At 38.4% G+C, this 19,878-nt stretch overlaps 1 protein-coding gene across 1 annotated transcript; it reads right to left on the bottom strand.

Annotated features, from left to right (window-relative positions):
* Window positions 1-1,824: 1,824 nt before the first annotated feature.
* LOC122644177 (small RNA degrading nuclease 1-like) lies at window positions 1,825-17,904 on the bottom strand. The gene is made up of 12 exons (XM_043837792.1): window positions 17,670-17,904; window positions 16,709-16,891; window positions 16,497-16,586; window positions 16,204-16,272; window positions 7,309-7,449; window positions 6,964-7,080; window positions 6,812-6,881; window positions 6,561-6,655; window positions 3,403-3,537; window positions 3,211-3,318; window positions 2,696-2,800; window positions 1,825-2,209 (listed from the first exon to the last, which is right to left on the bottom strand). Exons 1-12 carry the CDS (start codon window positions 17,709-17,711, stop codon window positions 1,871-1,873), a joined length of 1,494 nt encoding a protein of 497 aa, XP_043693727.1. The 5' UTR covers window positions 17,712-17,904; the 3' UTR covers window positions 1,825-1,870.
* Window positions 17,905-19,878: the final 1,974 nt, after the last annotated feature.

Below are 19,878 nucleotides of genomic sequence, written 5' to 3'. Positions count from 1 at the left end.
TAGTTAAACATGTATGATAGAAAGATATCAAGCTTCTATTTTCATCATAAAAAATAACAGGTTAAAGGTTCATTGAATGAGGGATCCAATGGATTGGAAGTAGTATAAATAGCACCAAGATGGCAAGATACCTAAAAAACAACTGAGCAATGGTTGGGAGATTATAAACTCTCTCACCATCATTATTCAAGACATACTTAATACTATGGTTCCTAATTATTACAGGTTGCCTTAGCATGAAAATATCTAGTATTACTGTCGCTCTCATCTCAGAAAGAAACTCGTGATTTTTACATCCAAAAAATCTCTTCAGCTTCCAAAATCCACAAAATCTGATTGGATACCTCAATCAAATGTGAAATATTTTCAGATGTCAGAGACATATTTTTAAGAAGAAAATATTTTTCAAACAAAAACAATTTCAACTGGAAAATATTCCCAAAAACATCTTTTTAGTTGAAATGCAGGAAAAAAAAATTAAACAAGTTAATTTATTGCATAAATTCTGGTTCACACACTCATTCCATTTATTTTTTTATTATTATTTTTAAAAAAAAAAAAAAAAGAGAAACTCTGGATGCTTAAACCAAACGGCTTGAAAATGAAAAACTTCTAAAAGACTGTTGAAACAGACAAGTACTAAGTAAAATTGGGCAATGATCAGATGAGAAAGAAGCCAACCAAAACAAGGAAGGACAGGGTCATAAGGAAACCCAATCAGGCCTATCCATGCACCTATCCAAACACTCCTTCATTAATTTAAAGGGTTTTTGGTTAGGGGCGATGTTCTCAGCCTGGGAGCACAGGCTGCACCGAGACACGGGGGGGTCATTTTGGTCATTTAGGGGGGCGGGTGGTCATTTCAGTCAACCCCCAAGTGTCTGAGCGCAGAGCGCAGGATATAGAGAATATTTTCCCTTTTTCTCATTACTCCAAGTGAAAAAAGATCCATGAACGTTTATATTAATTAAATCAAAGGAATGAATAACTTCCCTGTTATTCTTCCTACCATTTATAGGATTCTTCCTTTGCATTTTTCTTACACCCTTACTTATTATTTGAACAGTCCCACGTTTTAAATACTGTTTATAATGGCTCTGAGAAGCCATATTAGTTTTAGAAATTTAAAACATGACTAGGTGATTCACATGTTCATGCCCATTGGCTTTGGGTTCCACATGTGAAGCTGTAGAGGATCTCCGGTTCAGAGTTCTCATAACAATTATAATAACTGAACATTTGCACTCAAAATGTCTGCAAATATCACCAGAAATCAGAAACAGGCTTCAGACTCCAGTGGCAGCTGCAGTTCATTAATATGCCATTCCATCGCCTCTTCTTCATGTCCATCTAAATCCAGCAATTTCGCCATGGGGCATATCCACACCCACACCCTCCCCCTCAGCCAGTAGTTCTTCCTCCCTAGCCGTAAACACCCGCACAACAAAGGACCCCATTATTCTCCAGGTAGTTTTCTCTGAACTCTTCATCCTATACTCAGCTTACCCTTGTCACTGCATTTGTGATATTTACGATAACCTATTTTGCCCTTCCTTACCTGGATGGCCAGAGATACAACTCCTAACATATGTTAATGACATGAAGAAGGTTAACATAGTGAAATTACAGTCAAACATGTATTACCAACATCCTAAACCTAGACTAACCTTTTCCTTACAATAAATGCCTGTGTAGACAAATGATCAAGGCCTGGTAATTGTTTAAGGTGTCTAAGCTTAAAGCTTTCACTGTTTCAGATGATAACTTACTCTGCTTACTGGCTGGTGTGGATGTGCATTCTCTTCAGCTCTAGGATATTCTTTCGTCAATATTAAAAAAAGGTATTCTCATCTATCCATGCACATAAATTTCAAAGCCCATGTTTCCTCGTAAGAGCAGAGAGTATCTTCTGCAGGTTATGAAGTTCATCATCCTTCTGGCGCAGTTCCTGCTTCAATCTTTCGATCTCTTTGACATGAGTACACTGATCTGAAATTGTCTTTGGCTCTGCCAATTCCTCAGTGACCACCATATCTGTCTTCTGCTTCTTGGACTTATTGATGAGCTCTTCAACTTGGGCTAATCTCTTTTCCAAAGAAGTAGATTGGTCAGAGGGATCAGCACATGCCATCTTACGGACATAGAGATTGGCAGTTAGTCCAGTCCTAAGCTGAATCGAAACAAGTTTCTGGGGCAGTCCACATGAATCCTGTCAGAGGAGAAACCAAGAAAAGAAAAAAGAGTTACAACTCCGTAGTTTATGATCACAGCAAGCAATTCTTTCTCCAAGTTCCCCTATCATTTGTGGAAATTTGCATTTATGCTAGACTTGGAACAACCAGATAGGGCAGACAATCGAGATCTGATCTTAAACAAACTACCGCTAACATTGAAAATGTCCAATGTAAATTAAAAGGGGGGGGGGGGGTTATACATCAAAAGGTACAAGTTTTCCCATGACACACCTAACTCCATAGGAGCGTGTTCTCACGACAGTTAAAGTCAAACAACTTGACTATAGCTGCATGTTTTTTAAGGAAAATTTGAAAGTTGCTTAATAAGGGGAAATAGTTTCTTATAGTGATATGCTTCTATAAGGAGGCATCATGACATAGAAACTCTTCCATGAAACAACCACTTGCATAGATCATGACAAATCAGAAATCAAATTAGAGAAATTCCTGATGAAGCATACCTGCTGTACATCTCCTTGAACTCTTTCAAATGCTTCATTTGCCTTCTGTCGATCTTTAAAAATGGCAAATACAGAGTATTTTTGTCCTCGAGCATTTCCTTTTGCCTGCCAGCAGAAAATTCAGCATTGCACTCAGAACTTCTATGAAAAATCAATTTGTTAGATTTTGAATTTACAAATAACAGGGCAACCTAGCATCTGCATGCCTGTGTGTATGTGAGTGCAGATCTTGCACCAAGGGCTCCCCAGGTCGTACAAGTTAAAACTGATCTGATAAGATTATTCTAGCCATCTAATTGCACTTTCGAACCCTCAACAATATTAATGGTAGTGGTCAATAAAATTTTCAATCTTGGAGAGTAATAGTATCTTTTTGATGTAGAAGGTCTTGATAACACCCACGTTTCAGGGTCCAAATACCCAGGCATGTGACACACATGTGGCATTTTTCAAATGGTAATGCCTTGTTTAGAATTTTCAAAAGAAAAGATTTCCATCCATAAGGTATACACAACCTGAAATTCTATTTTGAATTCCTCTGGAAATATGTTCCGCAATTCTTGTATAGAAACATCAACTGGTATTCTGTGAAGCAGCAGCTTTTCCTGTTCAGATTCAGGTACCTATAATTTCAAAGAGCCAATATGAATTAGCAAGGACTGTCATTGGTTAAACAAAAGATAAGAACTATTTCAATTCCAACTTACATCTTTGCGGGGTAACTTTATAGCATCATCAAAACCATGCTCTATCTTGGCAAGAACTAATTTCATCGCAGCACGTGCATCATCAAGACAATTATGTGGAGCACCTTCCTTCCGAAGTTCATAGCCCAACACAGACTGTCAAAGATTTAAAGGTAAAGAAAATTAAGCAACCAACATAGTTAGTCATTAAAACACTCACACAACTTGGTAATAAACTAAGAACTGATTCATTAATGGCTCATTACCTTACTCTAGTTTTTTTTTTTTTTCATTCTTTTCATTTGTCCTCTTCTTTTTCACCAATTACTTAAAGAAGAGACAAAAGAAGAAGAAGCTCAGTCCAAAATTATTCTTCTCTGTCCTTTTCTTCTTTTCACCAATTACTTAAAGAAGAGGAAGAAGCTGCGTCCAAAAACCATGATGGAACCCATGACATTTTTTGACAATCTGTATTTGTAAAACCCATGCATAGTCTAGGTCCTGTATCAAGTATGACCTCGGATAGAGCCTATTGGAGGGCAAGGATCCATGGAGCAGATCCCATTTAGCTGAGATTCTCCTAACTTACTGGGTTGTGCCTCTTTCCTCTTACTTTCATCTTTCATCTTCTTTTTTCTTTCACATACCTCTTTTCCCTTCTCTTCATTCTCCTTTGTATGTTTAGACCGCAATTTTACATACTTCACTTTGTTTAGATCCATGTTGCCGACCCCATTAAGTTGGGATAAGGCTGAGTTTGTTGTTTTTGTTGACATCTTTTGTTTAGTCAAAAATAATTGTGAATAATAAGCTTCTCCCTTTCATGTGGGTCCACCGCGAAGAAGAAGATCAAGAAATTTCCATACAGATTTTCATCTGCCCACCATAATCTTGGTTCTTTGCTTCAATTTGCCACGAGATCAGTAATTTTACAAATTTCTGATTTTATAGAATTCTTAAAATATTTTCCATCAGAAAATGAAAAATGAAATGCTGAGCTCTTTATCTCTTGGAAGTGGATCCTTGGGGAAAATATGTGCCATTAGAGAAAGGAGGATGAGTTAAGATTTCGGTGAGAGAAGTGACAGTGAAATCCAAGTTAGATGCAAATGACTACAGCTAAAGCTACCAAATTCATCATCGAAATATGCAAATGGTATTCCTTCCCAAAAAAACAAAACCAATGGTCGTTATCAGATACAAGATGGGATAATTATGACTTTTTACCAAGATATTGAAATTGAGTAGTGTGGTTGTGCCCTTGAAGGAATTCCTCCCCAAGAAAAAGAACCCACACATTTTATCTAAATAAATTAACATTCTTTTGAGTAGCATGGTTGTGACCTTGAAGGAATCAATCGATTTCAACATCTATTTTTTCAGATCAATATTTATGATGAAAACGTCCCCCCCCCCCCCAACACCCAAAAAAAAGGAAAGTAAATGAAACCGTGTGCATATCGTTTTTTATCAATGATTGAGAACTTTTGCTCAAAAAATAGATGCAAAGCCGGGTGTTGGTGCCTAGTGGTTTGTAGAGAAACCATGAGGGGGTGGTAATGTTAGCCTTTTTGGGCCCTATTGGCATAGTGGGATTCTATTAAGGCAGAGTTGAAGGCAATTTATTCAGTGTATGAAGCTATCTTTGGATTTTGGTTGAACAAGGCTCAACCGTTGTTATTCATTGGCTTCCGTCTCATGTTGGCGGACTTTGGCGCTATTTACATCTTATTATGTGGGCCAGGGCTCTTGCTGTGTGGGGAATTTTTCTTATTTCTTGGAGGATAAGGGTGGTGTGGCATGTGGGTAGACTATTTTATATGGGTGAATCTCCTGTCATGAAGTCCTCATATGAGATTGTTGGCCTTTAGGCTTTGTTGTTGTATACTATGCTCTACTCTCTTCTTTTTCTGTCATAAATCTGGATGAGGAAGGGAGAATGTATATTACCCCTGAAAGGTAAAACATCCCAGAAAGTACTGTAAAGATATGCACTGTGTTTAGTACAACAGACGGTGTGTCCCTATTGCGCTGTGAGTCGAGTCTTAGAGTTGTTTTGTAAGTCATAGAGTTGTTTTTGGTCTTTAATTCTTTCCTTCATTGTACTTGGACATCTGAGGGTGGAACTTGGTGCAACGGAAAGGTTGCTCCATTGTGACCAAGTTGGTCACGTGTTCAAGTCGGGAAACAGCCTCTCTGCGTTGAGTCTTAGAGTTGTTTTGTGTTAAGTATTAGAGTTGTTTTTGATCTTTAATTCTTCCCTTCATTGTACTTAGACATCTGAGTGTGGAACTTGGTGCAACGGTAAGGTTGCTCCATTGTGACCAAATTGGTCCCGTGTTCGAGTCAGGAACCAGCCTCTCCATGAAGCGGGGGCAGGGCTGCGTACATTATGACCCTCCTCAGACCCCACAGTGGCAGGAGCCTCATGCACTGGGTATGCCCTTTTTTAAATTGAAATTGAGTACGTACAGTTTGAACTCTATAAGGCTAAGTTTGGAAGCCAAGAAAAGAAAATAAAAAATCCAAAAAAAAAAAAAAAGAATTTGAGGAGAGAGAGAGACACATAATCAATCATTCCATCATCATGATTTTTGTCTAATTATGTTTTTTTCTTTTTTTGGCATCCAAACATAGCCTTATTATTTCACAGGATGGCGAAGATGCCACTGTAAAACTCTAGGGAAGGATGAGATATTACAGTTGTCTAAACTATATCATTAATAACTGTTAACTGCATGCATGATATAAATACAAATCAATCGTGAACAGCTGCTTGGTCAGTTGGCTGGTGGCTTGCCAGTAGAGTGCATGCCCCCAGGAGGTCAAGGGATCGACTCTCCTGTTTCAAATTTGTGCCATAAGGCACCCTTTCCCTCCCCCCCCCCCCCTCCTTTAGTGGTTAAAAATTCTCTTGTAGTGTAGTTAAAGTCCCATTGGGCAGTTAGATAGGATAAACCCAAAAAAAAAATTTAAAAATACAAATCAGTCGATTCAAATGTAATATAAGTGGTACTCAGCTTATCATGGAAGGAAATATAAGGCACCAATTAAATATGGAATCACCAGCTTGTTAATCAAAGTTCAAAAAATTTTGGTTATAGCTCAGCAGATCTGTTAATTGGTTAAAAATTTACGAGAAGTGAAATGTTGCCGTAAACAATGTCTCGGAAACTTGCCTTACACAAATCTTTCAAAGAAGGATTTCTGGGTCCATCCAGAACTTCAAAGATAAAAGATGTATCAATTATTCTTGCATGATCCAACTTTAATGCTGTAACACAGAAAGCCAAAAAGTAAAAGTGCTAGTAGTAGAGACTAAGGAAGAAATTGGGATAGCAAAAAAAAAGTCTAATAATCAAAGTCGTCTAAGAAACTCATATTAGTAGAAAAAGAATTAATAAATTTGAGCACAGTCCAGGGAATATACCACGTAGATCATTATTCAAACTATGGCCAACTAAAATGGTCCCACATGACAGTAGCTTCTTCAATGATTCCTACATAATAACCCATATCTGGTCAGAGCAAGAAAAAAAAGAATATAAGACTCGAGAAACTTCAACAACAATGCCATGTCACCTGTACATCTGCCAATGAACAATTAATTCTGCGCAAATCCTTCGCAGAGATTCCAGTAATATGAGTTCTATAATCGGCAACAGCTTTATTTGGGTTAACAAGTTCATTAAGTTTGACCTGAAACATTCCCCAAGAATATTTAAGAGTCACGATAGTGGCTCTGATACCAAGAAAACAAAAAGCAAATGCATGGAAAACTCTCATTCATTAGGGATAGCTTTATTATTATTAAGGCACCAATTTAAAAAGAAGTGATATAATTGGTCCCTACAATAGACCTGAACAAAGGTTACCCAAAATCATCAAAGCAGTTAATTAAATATTTAAATGCCAGAAAGAACATACCTCCAAATTGTGATCCACAAGACATACTTTCACTACGGCTTCTGTACCATCTTCACAAAGAACCATCTCACAATCAATAGCAGCCATTGCATTGGACTTCAAGGCTTTTGAACTTTTACCAAGCTTTGTAACCACCCATTCCTGTTTCACCATTGAAGGATGAAAAAAATAAAAAATGAAGAGAGAGAGGGGGGGAAAACATTATTTACAATGTAATTGTACCAAAGTACGAGCTCCTTGCCTACTTGTTTTGAGGTTGGGTGGGGGGGGGGGGGGGTGAGAGAAAATTGAACAGAAATACTGGATGTTTCAGAATAGTAAAAGCAGATTGTAAGTAGTTAAAAAAATTATGGATGATATTTCCATAGTACAAATCTGTGAATATGATTTTCCATAAACAATGTCAGACAGCACACACCATAATCTTCACTTCATAATACTTCGACCACCAACCAGTTTTTTCCTTTTGAATTGGAACTAGTTTTCATGAACATTATCAAAGTTTTCAATCCTGCTTGCCCCCTCATCTTTTTGTAGTGAAATATATACACTACCAAGTTCCTGGTATAAGTTCTTCAACATTTAATGAAGAATTCCTTACGGTTGATGCAACTTTAACTGCATTATTGGCTCTGCCATAGCATTCAGACACTATCTCATTTTATTTTTAACAGTAAATCCCACTTTCAATGCAATCATGAGTAGGAAAAGCCCAGTGATCAGGGGAGTATAGACACATGTTCATACATATATTACTGTCCATTTCATATATTTTCTATTTTTGTGCTGATAATGGATACACACTCCCAGACTTCAAAAACATATGATTATGATCGTTCAAACTTGGAACGAAATTTTAAAGAGCATTGGTCAATTTGCCTCAGGTAAGAGATGCTCCTGGAAGCTCTCATCTCCTTGTGGAGGCTTGTTCTAATGCATCTTCGGTTCCTTATTGAACTTGTCATTCTCACGGATGCCAACATTACCAAACCAAGCAGGGGGTCCTCAAACCATATATGTGTATTGGATCATATTCTCAGAACGTATGAAGAATAACAGCAAAGCATCTTTCCGGGAGTATATATACATTTTCATGCCATACATAACTTCCATTCAATAGATGCCTAAATCAGAAAAAACTCGTGAAGTTTCCTTCCTTTTTTTTTCTTCTTTTTTTTTTTTGGGGGGGTGGGGGTGGAATCTCTTTGTAACCGAGCTGGTTACAACAGATTTTGTAACCATTTTTTCTCCCCAGCCTATAAGATAGTACAATGTTTTAAGATGGGGACAGTTTTGTAATTGGACTTGGAAGTTTGGGACCCTTCCCAAAAAGTCAGATTCCATCTTAAAAACCAAACAAGGTTAGTTATGTGACTTCTCATTTGCAATTGCTGAAGATCAACCCTTCGTGTTTACCCTTCCTCCTCATCTTCCACCTCCTTATCCGATGTCAACACCGCTGCAACTACAATGTTTCAGATGTGCTAATGGAGAGCCTTCAACTTCGTGACATTGAAAATCCTCAAAGTGAACTTACCCAGATGTCCATCAGACTTCCTGGCTCTGTCGCTCCTCCTTCCAAGCAACCCTCCATTTTTCGAGAAGCTACTTGATGCAGTAATATATTTTTGGACAGGCACAATCCTGTTTGGAAGCCCAGACTGAGACAAACAGGGTCCAAATATGGTTTCGATCTAGTAGGATTTATTTATTTGTTTAGGTTATTCTTGTAATTTGAAATTTATTTTTATTTTATTAAAGAGTTAGCCACGATAGAGGTGTAGGAGTCTGAATTGTTCAGTATGGAGTTTGGGTAGTTGCCTTTTTAATTCTAGATATGCATGTAGTTAGTTGCCTTTTCAAAAAGGAAAATTAGAATGAAAATCAAGTTGAGTTTGCCGCACAGCTATGGAGCTGCATGTGACCAAGTTGGTCTCTATCCTCTTCTTCCTCCTTATTCTGTTCTTCCTCCCATCTTATTTAACATCTTAGGCACAATCCATCCTTCTCCTTGAATTTTCTCTTTTCTGTTTCAGCTCTTAAGAATTCTGTTCATCGTGCTCTGTTTCTGGATGATACTTCAGCCCCTAGAGTTTGAGTTCAATCTCCCTCATACTTGAATCTTTCTTACTGAGATTGAGGATTTACTTCCCTAACCTAGATGGACTCAGGTTGCAAAGTCTTGAGACCAAAAGGCTGCCTGGACTGGAAGTTCCAAATCGAACTTCTGATCTGGTTCTTCCCTTTTGCCAGATCTGATTTCAGAACTATCCCTCTAATTCTTTAGTTGATTTCTGGGATTGATTTTTGTTGGATTAAACAGGACTAGGTGTTGCGATTCGGTACCTAAAATTTCAGGACAATTGGACCTCTTATGATAGAGATCCCTCATTTGAACTCATAGAGGTTACCACTAGTTGTGTTTGATCAGAAGGTTGAGGACAACCTAGGTTTATTAGTTACGGTTAAGGGCTGCTTCTTCCTGATTTACCAAATAGCCCTATTTGTTAATGTTATTTCTATTTTAATCCCAAGGCCAATCTAATTACCAGAATACTCCTTTTTGTTCAATTTTGACTACGGTTCAGTCCTAACTTATGTGTCCTTCACCCAAATGGGTTCTGAGCTTATCAGAAATTATGAAATTGCCACCATACTCTTAACTTGAATCATTTATCATTTCGGTGAAATTTTGACTAAAACATTAATTTGCTTTAATGATAAATGCCATATTTCAAACAAAATGGGTCAAATTTTCGACCCGTTCCGTTCACTTCATTAGTTTCAACTGGAAAGCTTGGGAAAACTCTGATTTTTGTCATTTTTGGCCAAATCACTCCCGTAACAGTGTGAAACATGTTGGGCAGTATAGGAACAAATTGGAAGCAACGATTTACTACATTGTACGAAGATTTGTGTCAGATTCAAAATTGAAGGTACATCACTTTTCCAAAAATTAATTTTTGCAAAAATAGGGCAAAGACTTGATGGTTGGCCTTCAATTTTTTATATGTTACACACCGTAACCTGATATATGACTTCACAGAGCCCGGTTTTATTTTCTGTTTTAAAATATTTTTTAAATTTCTAGAAAAAGAATTTCCCTGCAACAAAATTTTGGAAAAAAAAAGTTGTGGAGGACTTCGAGAGCTTCTTCTGTAATACAATGACATGGCCAGCATTTGCGATATAATCGAAGGATAACTTGCTTTGACAGCAGTAGCAACATTCAAGCGATTTTGATCATGCCGTAACTCGATGTGGTACTAGGACCTAGGATGGGCATAGACGCATAGGGATGACTTGCTTGTATTCTTGACTCCCATATCTTTGACTCTTTGTAATGACCCATGCATACAACAACAACAACTCAGCCTTATCCCAACTAAATGGGGTCGGCTAAATTGATCCTTACCCTCCAATCAGCTCTATTCGAGGTCATATTTGATACAAGGCCTAAGCTCTACATGTCTTTCCTCATCACTTCTCCCAAAGTCATTTTTATGTCTACCCCTAGCTCTCTTGGCTCCTTCAATTTGAATCAAATCACTCCTCTATACTAGAGCATCTAAAGGCCTCCATTAAACATGGCCATGCCACCTCAAACGACTTTCTCGTAGCTTATCATGTATCGGGAGCTACTCCCAAATCAGCTCTAATTTGATCTTTCCTTACTTAATCCTTCCTACTTTTGCCATACATCTATCCCAACATCCTCATCTCAACTACACTAAGTTTTATCTATAAGATGCTTCTTAACTACCCAGCATTTTGCACCATACATCATAGTTGGTCTTACGATTGTCCTATAAAATTTTCCTTTGAAGTTTTAAAGGAATACGCCGAACACTCCAAATGCACCTCTCCATTTCATCCATCCTATTTTAATTCTCTGTGAAACATCATCCTTCATATCACCTTTATTTATAATTGAGCCCAAATACCTAAAATAATCACTTTGCAAAATCTCCCTCTTATCAATTTTCACCACCTCATTATCCGTCCTAGTGTAACTAAAGTTGCATATCATATACTCCGTTTCTGTTCCACTTATCTTAAAACCTTTTTATTCCAAGGTTGATCTCCATAACTCCAATTTGGCATTAATCCCTGCTTTTGTCTCATCCACCAAAACAATCTCATCAACAAAAAGCATACACCAAGGAACCGGATCTTGAATGACTCTGGTTAAATCATTTATGATAAGAGCAAATGAATAAGGGCTTAAAGCCGATCCTTGACCCCCCGACAATTCTTACACTAGTCACCACACCATTATATATGTCTTTAATTATGTCCACATATTTACTTGAAACACTTTTCTAGGTCAATAAAGACCATATGGAGATCCTTCTTGCAATCTTTCCATGAATCTCCTAAGTAAGATTCTGTCATAGATCTTCCTGGCATAAAACCAAATTGGTTCTCTGTGATAGTAGTTTCTTGTCTCAAGAGAGAGTTATTGCTCTGTGAGAGTAGTTTCTTGTCTCAGGTGAGTTTCAATAACTCTCTCTCCTATACTTCCATAGTATGACTCATTAGTTTTATACTTTTATTACAACTCTGAATATGACCCTTATTTTTATAAATCGGAAGCACGATGCTTCTCCTCCATTCATCTAGCATTTTCCTTGTGCTCATAATCTTATTAAACAACTTGGTTAACCAAGATAAACCACATAATCTTAAGCTCTTCCACACTTCTATTGGGACCCCATCTGGGCCTGATGTCTTGCCTACTTTGATCCTCCTTAAAGCGTCTTTTAGTTTAAGCACCTAAATTTTTCATATATATCTAAGATATTTGATGTCTTGATGAGTAATGAACGATGTATAACATTTGATAATTATGAAACCTGGAACTATGCATGGAATGATTTGTTGAATACATCAGTATCATCAACATGGAATCCTGACTCTGACCCAATAAAGTCCGACATCTTTATGTAATGATTCCAGCCGAGATTGGTGTTGTCCACACTATTATTCTCCGCAAAGTGCCCATACGAGTCTTGGTGCATGCTGTTAAGCAGGTTTCTGGTTTAACACCGACATTTGGAACAAACACAAGCAGCTTGAGTTGGGAACAACAGACTTCTCTATGTCCTTCCTCTCCAGACACATTGAGAGAGCTCTGGGAGATGCTAATCCAAATATTACATTCCCCAACAAGGAAAACAGCGCTCATTTTCTTCTGGATTTTGATCATCTTTTTAAAAAGACTGAATTATGAACCTTGCAAGTGAGCTTCCCACTCGATACATCCAAAACTAGACCGGTGACGACAACCAAGGACGATGACGAAGAAGACTGTAACTCATTATTATCACGGGTGAAGGTAATGGATTCATTCAATATGAGGAGATCAACAGTGATGAACAGTCTTTGAACAAACGACGACCATAACTATATCCCAACTAAATGGGGTCGGCTACATGGATCCGGAGAGGCCATGACAGTAATAGAAATAAGAGAAGTAGAAGGGAGTAAAAAAATAAAAATAAAAAAGGAGTAAAAGGAAATAAAATAGATATAATAAAATTACTAAAGAAAAAAGTATAAGCAATAGTCAATACAGCATCCCAGGAACATCCACCTACAAGGGGTCGGCTACACCGGTCCTTGTCCTCCACACAACTCTATCCGCGGTCATACTAGGATCGAGCCCTACCACATGCATATCCTTTCTTACAACTTCTCCAATAGTCATTTTAGGTCTTGCCTCTACCTTTTTTAACTCTTTCAAACTGAATCTAGTCACTTTTCCTCACTAATGCATCCATGGGTCTCCGTTGGACATGACCATACCACCTCAAACGGCTCTCATGGAGCTTGTCTTGGATTGGTGCAACTCCCCATTCAATTCTAATACAATTATTCCTTACTCTATCTCTCCTAGTCTTGCCGCACATCCTCCTCAACATCCCCATCTCTGCTACACTCATCTTATCTATCTTACTCTTCTTAACGGCCCAACATTCCGCCTCATATATCATCGTTGGTCATATTATTGTCTTGTAGAATTTCTCTATAAGCCTAATAGGCATGTGTTTGTCACATAAGACTCCTGATGTACCTCTCCACTTCATCCATCCTACTTTAATTTTGTGGGAAACATCATCCTCATCTCCGCTACACTCATCTTATCTATATTACTCTTCTTAACAGCCCAACATTCTGCCCCATATATCATCGCTGGTCTTATTATTGTCTTGTAGAATTTCCCTTTAAGCTTAATAGGCATGCGTTTGTCATATAAAACTCCTGATGCACCTCTCCACTTCATCCATCCTACTTTAATTTTGTGGGAAACATCATCCTCTATACCACCCTCTTTGTTAATGGTTGACCCCATGTATCTAAAGCATTCACTTTGTGATAGCTCTCGCTCCTCAAGTTTCACCACTTCATCACCTCTCCTGGTTTGAAGTTAAAGTCTTTACTGAAGAGGAAACCAACTTTGGGACCTAGAATTGTGGAAGAAGGGGTGAAGTCACACCAACCAGGAGATTGCTTCTTGCTTGAGAATCGATGCCACGAGTACCTCTGAATGGACTTGGCCTCGTCGAAGTGGTTAACAATGGTGCCCTGATAAGTAGCAAAACAATCCCACTTAGGATCCATGATTTGGAGGTAGGTGGAGAAATAACCAGGAAGGGTTTAAGAGTCCCCTTTTGGGTATATGAGAAGAGAATAGTCATATCCACTAACCTCAATGTAATGGCTCCATAGTGCCCTAGCTTTCACTTTGGGGAAATTGATGACCGTCCATCTACAAACCACAAATGATCTCCATAGGCATTCCACAGAGACCGATTCTCAGCTGCCCCCTTCGTGGGACCTAGCGGTTTCTTCTGCAGTTAATATTGATAGAGAAACCATTTTCTCCAATGCCACTGATGATGATACCTTCGCTTAGTTGGTACCAAAGAGGAACCACCCACACCACCACTACCAGAATCTGATCTGCCTGCATAACTCAATCTTTCTCAAGCAAGAAGCACCATGCACAGCATCATGATCAATCACTCTCTACCCTCTAACCCCATGGATCTTTGATCATTTTAGGCACTAAAACCTATTTTATGTGAAATTACATCATTTACCCCTATGTGAAAAGTTAAAACCAATTGTGCTGAGAGGCAAACAATAAGACGAAAAAGCTTATTTATTGTATAGGTTGGCTTGGCCAGGATAGTATAGAGGGCCTTCTTTTCTTCATCAATATAACTTTTGATGGTGGCTCCAAATATGGAGGAGGCTATCAGCCAAAATAGGAGTCAAAACTAGTGCACTCAACTTCAGATTTTACTTTTTGATTCAGAATAAACATGATTTAGTAAGTCAATTGATGTAGATTTATCACCAAACTGGGTTTCTTTTATTAGGAATAAGTCTAGGGTTGGGTTACATACATGTTGGACCTTTGATCCCATGGGTTTCTAATGTAACAGGCCACTTTTATGGGCCTAAAATATGGGTAAATAGGTTGCATACGGGATTAGCTCTCATACTTAGTTTTATTTCCATACTTAGCTTTTTATTTGGTGTTTTAAATTGAACCGGTTCAACCAATGGTTCAATTTAAGTGATTTTATTAGTTTTTCTTTTAGTTGTTTAGTTGGGCTGGATTAGGACTCTATTTTGAGTCTATTTCAGTTTCCTAGTCAATTTAAGTTAGCTAATAGGTTAAGGATTGGGTTAGGCCTTTCCTTTTTAGTGTCTAAGTCTATTTTTGAGTCTTCTATATAAGTTTGTAAGGGAGGCCAGCATTGCAGACGAATTTTGATTAATAAAAACTCAATTTTATGCTTGCTGCCTTTGTTGCTGCTGTTGCTCCATGAGAGTGTTGCATCCTTGTGGGTTTATCAAGGTGGAAGGGATTGATGGATCTCCAATCGACTCCTTGCATCGTGAAGATCGGGAGGGCTGCTACTTATCTCTTTGCATCGTGAAGATCGTGAGACCACATTGTTCATCTTCAAAGCTGCTGCCAATGAAGATCTCTTCAAATCCAGTAAGTTTGAATCTGAACTTTGTTTAAACCTTCTTCTTCTCACTCCTACCCTAACTAGGATTCCTCCATAACTTCAAATCTGTCCATCAGTTTCAAACCAAACTTTCAGCATACATCCCTTACATCATTATTGACACTCAATCCAAGTTTCATCAGACCCTCACCACCCTTAACCCTAGAATCCCCTTCTCCTACCTCCATTAGGAATTGTCTCAAATAACTTTATCTTGCTGTCCAACTCATCTAACCTACTTCTATTCACTCACACATCATAAAACCTATATCATTAGACTTCCCTACACCTGCCTATCATTACCATATAAGACAACCCTAACCTAAACCTACCTTTAACCCTAATTTTGACCTAAAACCTCAATTCTGCCTCCATCGAACCAGCAGTTCTACAGATCCTGGTTGAACTGACTCCTAGTAGGTCTCCTACCTATCTAAGGACTACATTATCAATCCTTCTTTTCCTATACCAACACACACAGGGAGAACTTCAATGCACTACCATTATGAAGCCTTTATAAGTGATGGCCATACTGTTTACTCTATATTGGGGAAACATCTGTTCTACCACCTCCACCATTAGTCTCAAAGTGGATATTCATTACTGAGGTGCATTTGCTAATCTTACTTTTTGCCAATTTTACAAGTTAGCTTTCAACTTCATGTGCATAGATGGTAATTCAATTTAGCTTCACAGCACGAAATGTCACCCAATACAAGGGAGTATGTCAGCAACAGACAAGAGAAGAAATAAAACAATTAAACCAAAGAGTGCAAGTAAGCAATCCTGAATATAAACTTTGATGAAAAAGATAAACAGAATACATAATGACAGGGAGAATTAAGAATTAGAGTCAGTGCCGAACCTCACTATGGGATGGGAATGAGTAATTTAATGAGTACTGTGGGTGTTCAAGAGTCAGGCGGACCAGCCTCTGCATTGCCAACATAACAGTTAAAATAGAATTATAGTACATTTATTTTTTTGAGGGGGGGCGAGGGGAGGGAATCGAAAATTTAATGATGGCATGGTGAAAGCCTAAGCTTGACACCTCTGGCACCATGTACAACAAAAATTATCTGATTAGACACCAGATATGCATGATGAATCTACAAATGTCTATTGACTACGACTGAAGATGTTCTATCAAAATCATACCTGTTGAGGGGACTCAAGGTCTGGAGAACTCTTAGAAAGTGCCACAAGTGCTTTACGGTTCGAATGGCACCGCATTACTTTTGCCAAAACCTGCAGTCAAGAAGGTAGAAAACTACAATATTATTGATAATGGAATATCTCCATGAGCACAAATGCATCCCAAAGTCTTTAGAAAACTACAATATTATTGACTCCTAGTTTTGTTAGCTTACCTTTAAATCTTCATCTTTCATAAATGTCTTCAAAAATGCAGCCAATGTATCCACTGTCCTTCGTGCAGGATCACTTACGCTAGAACCGAACCTTTTATCATAGAAATTCAAAAACTCTTTCCAGCCCCCTTTGGCACCCTTCATACCATGTTTTTGGGTCCACCTCACAATTTCAGCGAGAACCTAACCACATTATAGTTTGTGAACATGAATTAAGACAGGAAAAATGGTTGGCGAGGACATCAATTTTTTTATTTTTTTTTTTAAAGAGTAAAAAAGTGACCCTCTCCCAAGAAAATTTATAAATACCAACCAAAGAAACATTTTCATTACAGAATAAAAATGATAATAAGACGCATTATTGAGCTAAAACCACTAATAATTCATACATAGAATTAGTATTGCCCAAACAGGTGGTAAGCAAAGTTCTAAATGCTAGACTTTTACGATCTAACCCATCAGATTTGAACAAACCAGTTTTCAAATCTACATTGTGCAGCAATGGGAGCAGAATGGACAAAATTTCATCATGGCGAGTTTATTAGACACCTAAAATATATACAAGTGAGAAGAGACCTGCAGTTCAAGGTCAAGGTTCGTAGGCTCATGCATACTAACTAGTATAGTGTTTTGCCCAGAGATTTCACATTTATGCTGATCCCAAAGTATCAAAATCCTGGTGCTTTACTTAGAAACCGTTTAATTTATCCAAAATGTAAAATTGAATATAGCCCATATATTCAATTTTGATAAGTAACAAGCAGAAACCTCACTATAAAATCCACCCCAAAAGGTCCGGAACTCCCAAAATGTGTAATTGAAGAACTGTAAACAAGCTAACTCACTCAGTATGTGAGAATACAAAGTAGTTACAAACATGGTCGAGAATCAGGATTAAACAATAAAGGCATCCTTTACTAACAGAGAGATGGCAGTTGGTCAGGATGGAATGGGAGCTTACCTCCTTTTCTGCAGCGTCAATCTTCTTGTCCATTGGTGACATGGTCGCGAGGCACTCTGTGAGACACACAGAGAGAGAGGTTTTCGTAAGAGAAGCAAAGGAAGAGTGGGATCTTATCTCCTTTCAAGGAAAACTAGGGTTTTCATTGTTCGGTTTTACCCCAGAAACTCAGACCAAGTCCCTCAAGTTTCCGACACTTCTCGGATTGTTTCCCGCCGCATGGGTTAGGGAAGAAGAGAAGCACATGAAGTGACGAACACGGGTTTTAAGCCGATGGTTGGAATACAGGTTTAATGAGTCGACTCGGCTTGTTGAAACTTTTTTCTCGGGAGAGTCACTAACGAGTCAGGCCGAGTCAAATAATTTTAAAATAGTCTATAATAAATATTAACAATTTAGAAATAAAGTCGAGGGACCTAATTTTCCTTAAGCCGTGGTGAAGGAGGAAATCCTTCACGATGGCCATCATGCACTTGCGGATCACGATCGTCTCCAAGGAGTAGGGAACATTCAGGGCACTGCATGCCGTTGGGTTATGCAGCACACATCCCTAGGTGTGCATCGAGATGTGTGCGACACAGCTCAACCGTTGGATGCCCCCTAGCAGCACTCTGGGCGCACACCTCCCTGGAGACGAGCTAAATTGTGCACTTGCATGAGTGCCTAGGAACTTTGAAGGGCATTTTGGACCTCTAAAACATATAAGAAAATAATGATGATCATAGATTCATAGATAAACCATTCATCATAGGTGAAGGAAAACTTCCCCTTTCACTTTAAGTCATGGAGTCTCGTAAAACTTAGCTTGCCTACTGATTAAGAGGAAGAAGCATATGGTGTGTTGCACTCTTGAGTCTCACATCGGTTGCTTTAGTGATTTGATGTGTGTTTATAACACTTTGGGTTCTCCCTCCTCTCAAGCTAGTTTTTGGGCCGGGCTCTATGATCCATTAAAATGTTTTCCCATCTACCAAGCAGTCAGAGAACAAATAACTTTAAGCTAGATTTCTTAGTTCCGCGGGGCCAACATACTTTCATCCAATCTACCCTTTTTTGCTATACCTCAATTTTATGTTTTGCTTCCACCTCCCTCATCCGAGCATTCAATAATCCGGATCAGAGTAGTAGAGATTTCTTTTGGAGCTTTAGAGATAAGAAATTGGTTCCAACTGTTACCTGGTCTTCCATTTGTAAGCCTAAATAATTAGTAGTATTGAACTCAAAACGGTCCCCATTCATATGAAAAAGGCCCTACTCGCTAAAAAAGTTTGGAAACTCCTCGAATAATTATCACCTCCAATTTATGGGTACCTCCAATTCCTTCAATTCCTCTAATAGGGGGGAATGGACCCCACCTTGGGCAGTGTTTTCGGGCAGGGGGTAGGGTGGTCATTTCTACCCCCATGTGAGGAATTGGAGGAATTGAAAGGAACAGCGAATTGGAGGGGATAACGATTCAAACTCCTCAACCCATCTTCATCTCTTTCAAGGGAAACAAATGAAAGCTAAAAAACAAAAAAGGGGGCGGGTATCCAGTTGCAAAGCCACAAGGGTTGACTGTTGTAAAACCAACATTTCTTGAGAGGTGAGGAATGAGAAAGACATGTGTGAGGGAGCTTCACAACAAAGCGGGATCTATAGCAATCGTGGTTTCAAAAATCGGGAATCGAATCGGCGAATCAGCCAACTCGAATAAAAATCAACCATGACTAATCTTGATTTTGACCAATTTAATACTGCATTTATTACTGCCGATTCATGCCAAGAAAACCTAGAATCAGTAAATTTTCAGATCTAAGGGCCGATCACCAAACAATTGGACCACTCACTATTGGGGCTATTATTGGCAGACTAATCATCTAGATGTGCGTTAGCTGCTATACTATATACTATAGAGTTTCGATTTCTTCAATTCACAAGGGGGCTAGGCTATTCATTACCGAGCTACTCTACGTAGTTGTAGTACTATAACCCTATCTTAGAAATCCCTCTTCATCGGGGTCAGGCTGAAAGGGCCTTGTTCTGATTATAAGCATGGTTTGTAATATTGGATTGGTACTGGCCTAGACCGATCCCAATTAATGACTGATCATGTCCGGTATTAGCGGATTGGTCTACGTGATCGGATCGCCCGATACGTAAGACTTTTGGGGGTTTGACTGTTTTTTTATTTATTTTTTTTCTTCCTATTTTTTACTTTTAATATTAT

Source organism: Telopea speciosissima, chromosome 10 (genome assembly GCF_018873765.1).
Source record: "Telopea speciosissima isolate NSW1024214 ecotype Mountain lineage chromosome 10, Tspe_v1, whole genome shotgun sequence".
NCBI lineage: Eukaryota > Viridiplantae > Streptophyta > Magnoliopsida > Proteales > Proteaceae > Telopea > Telopea speciosissima.
The sequence above is the reverse complement of the archived record's forward strand: the minus strand, read 5'-3'. Positions and strand labels throughout refer to the sequence as shown.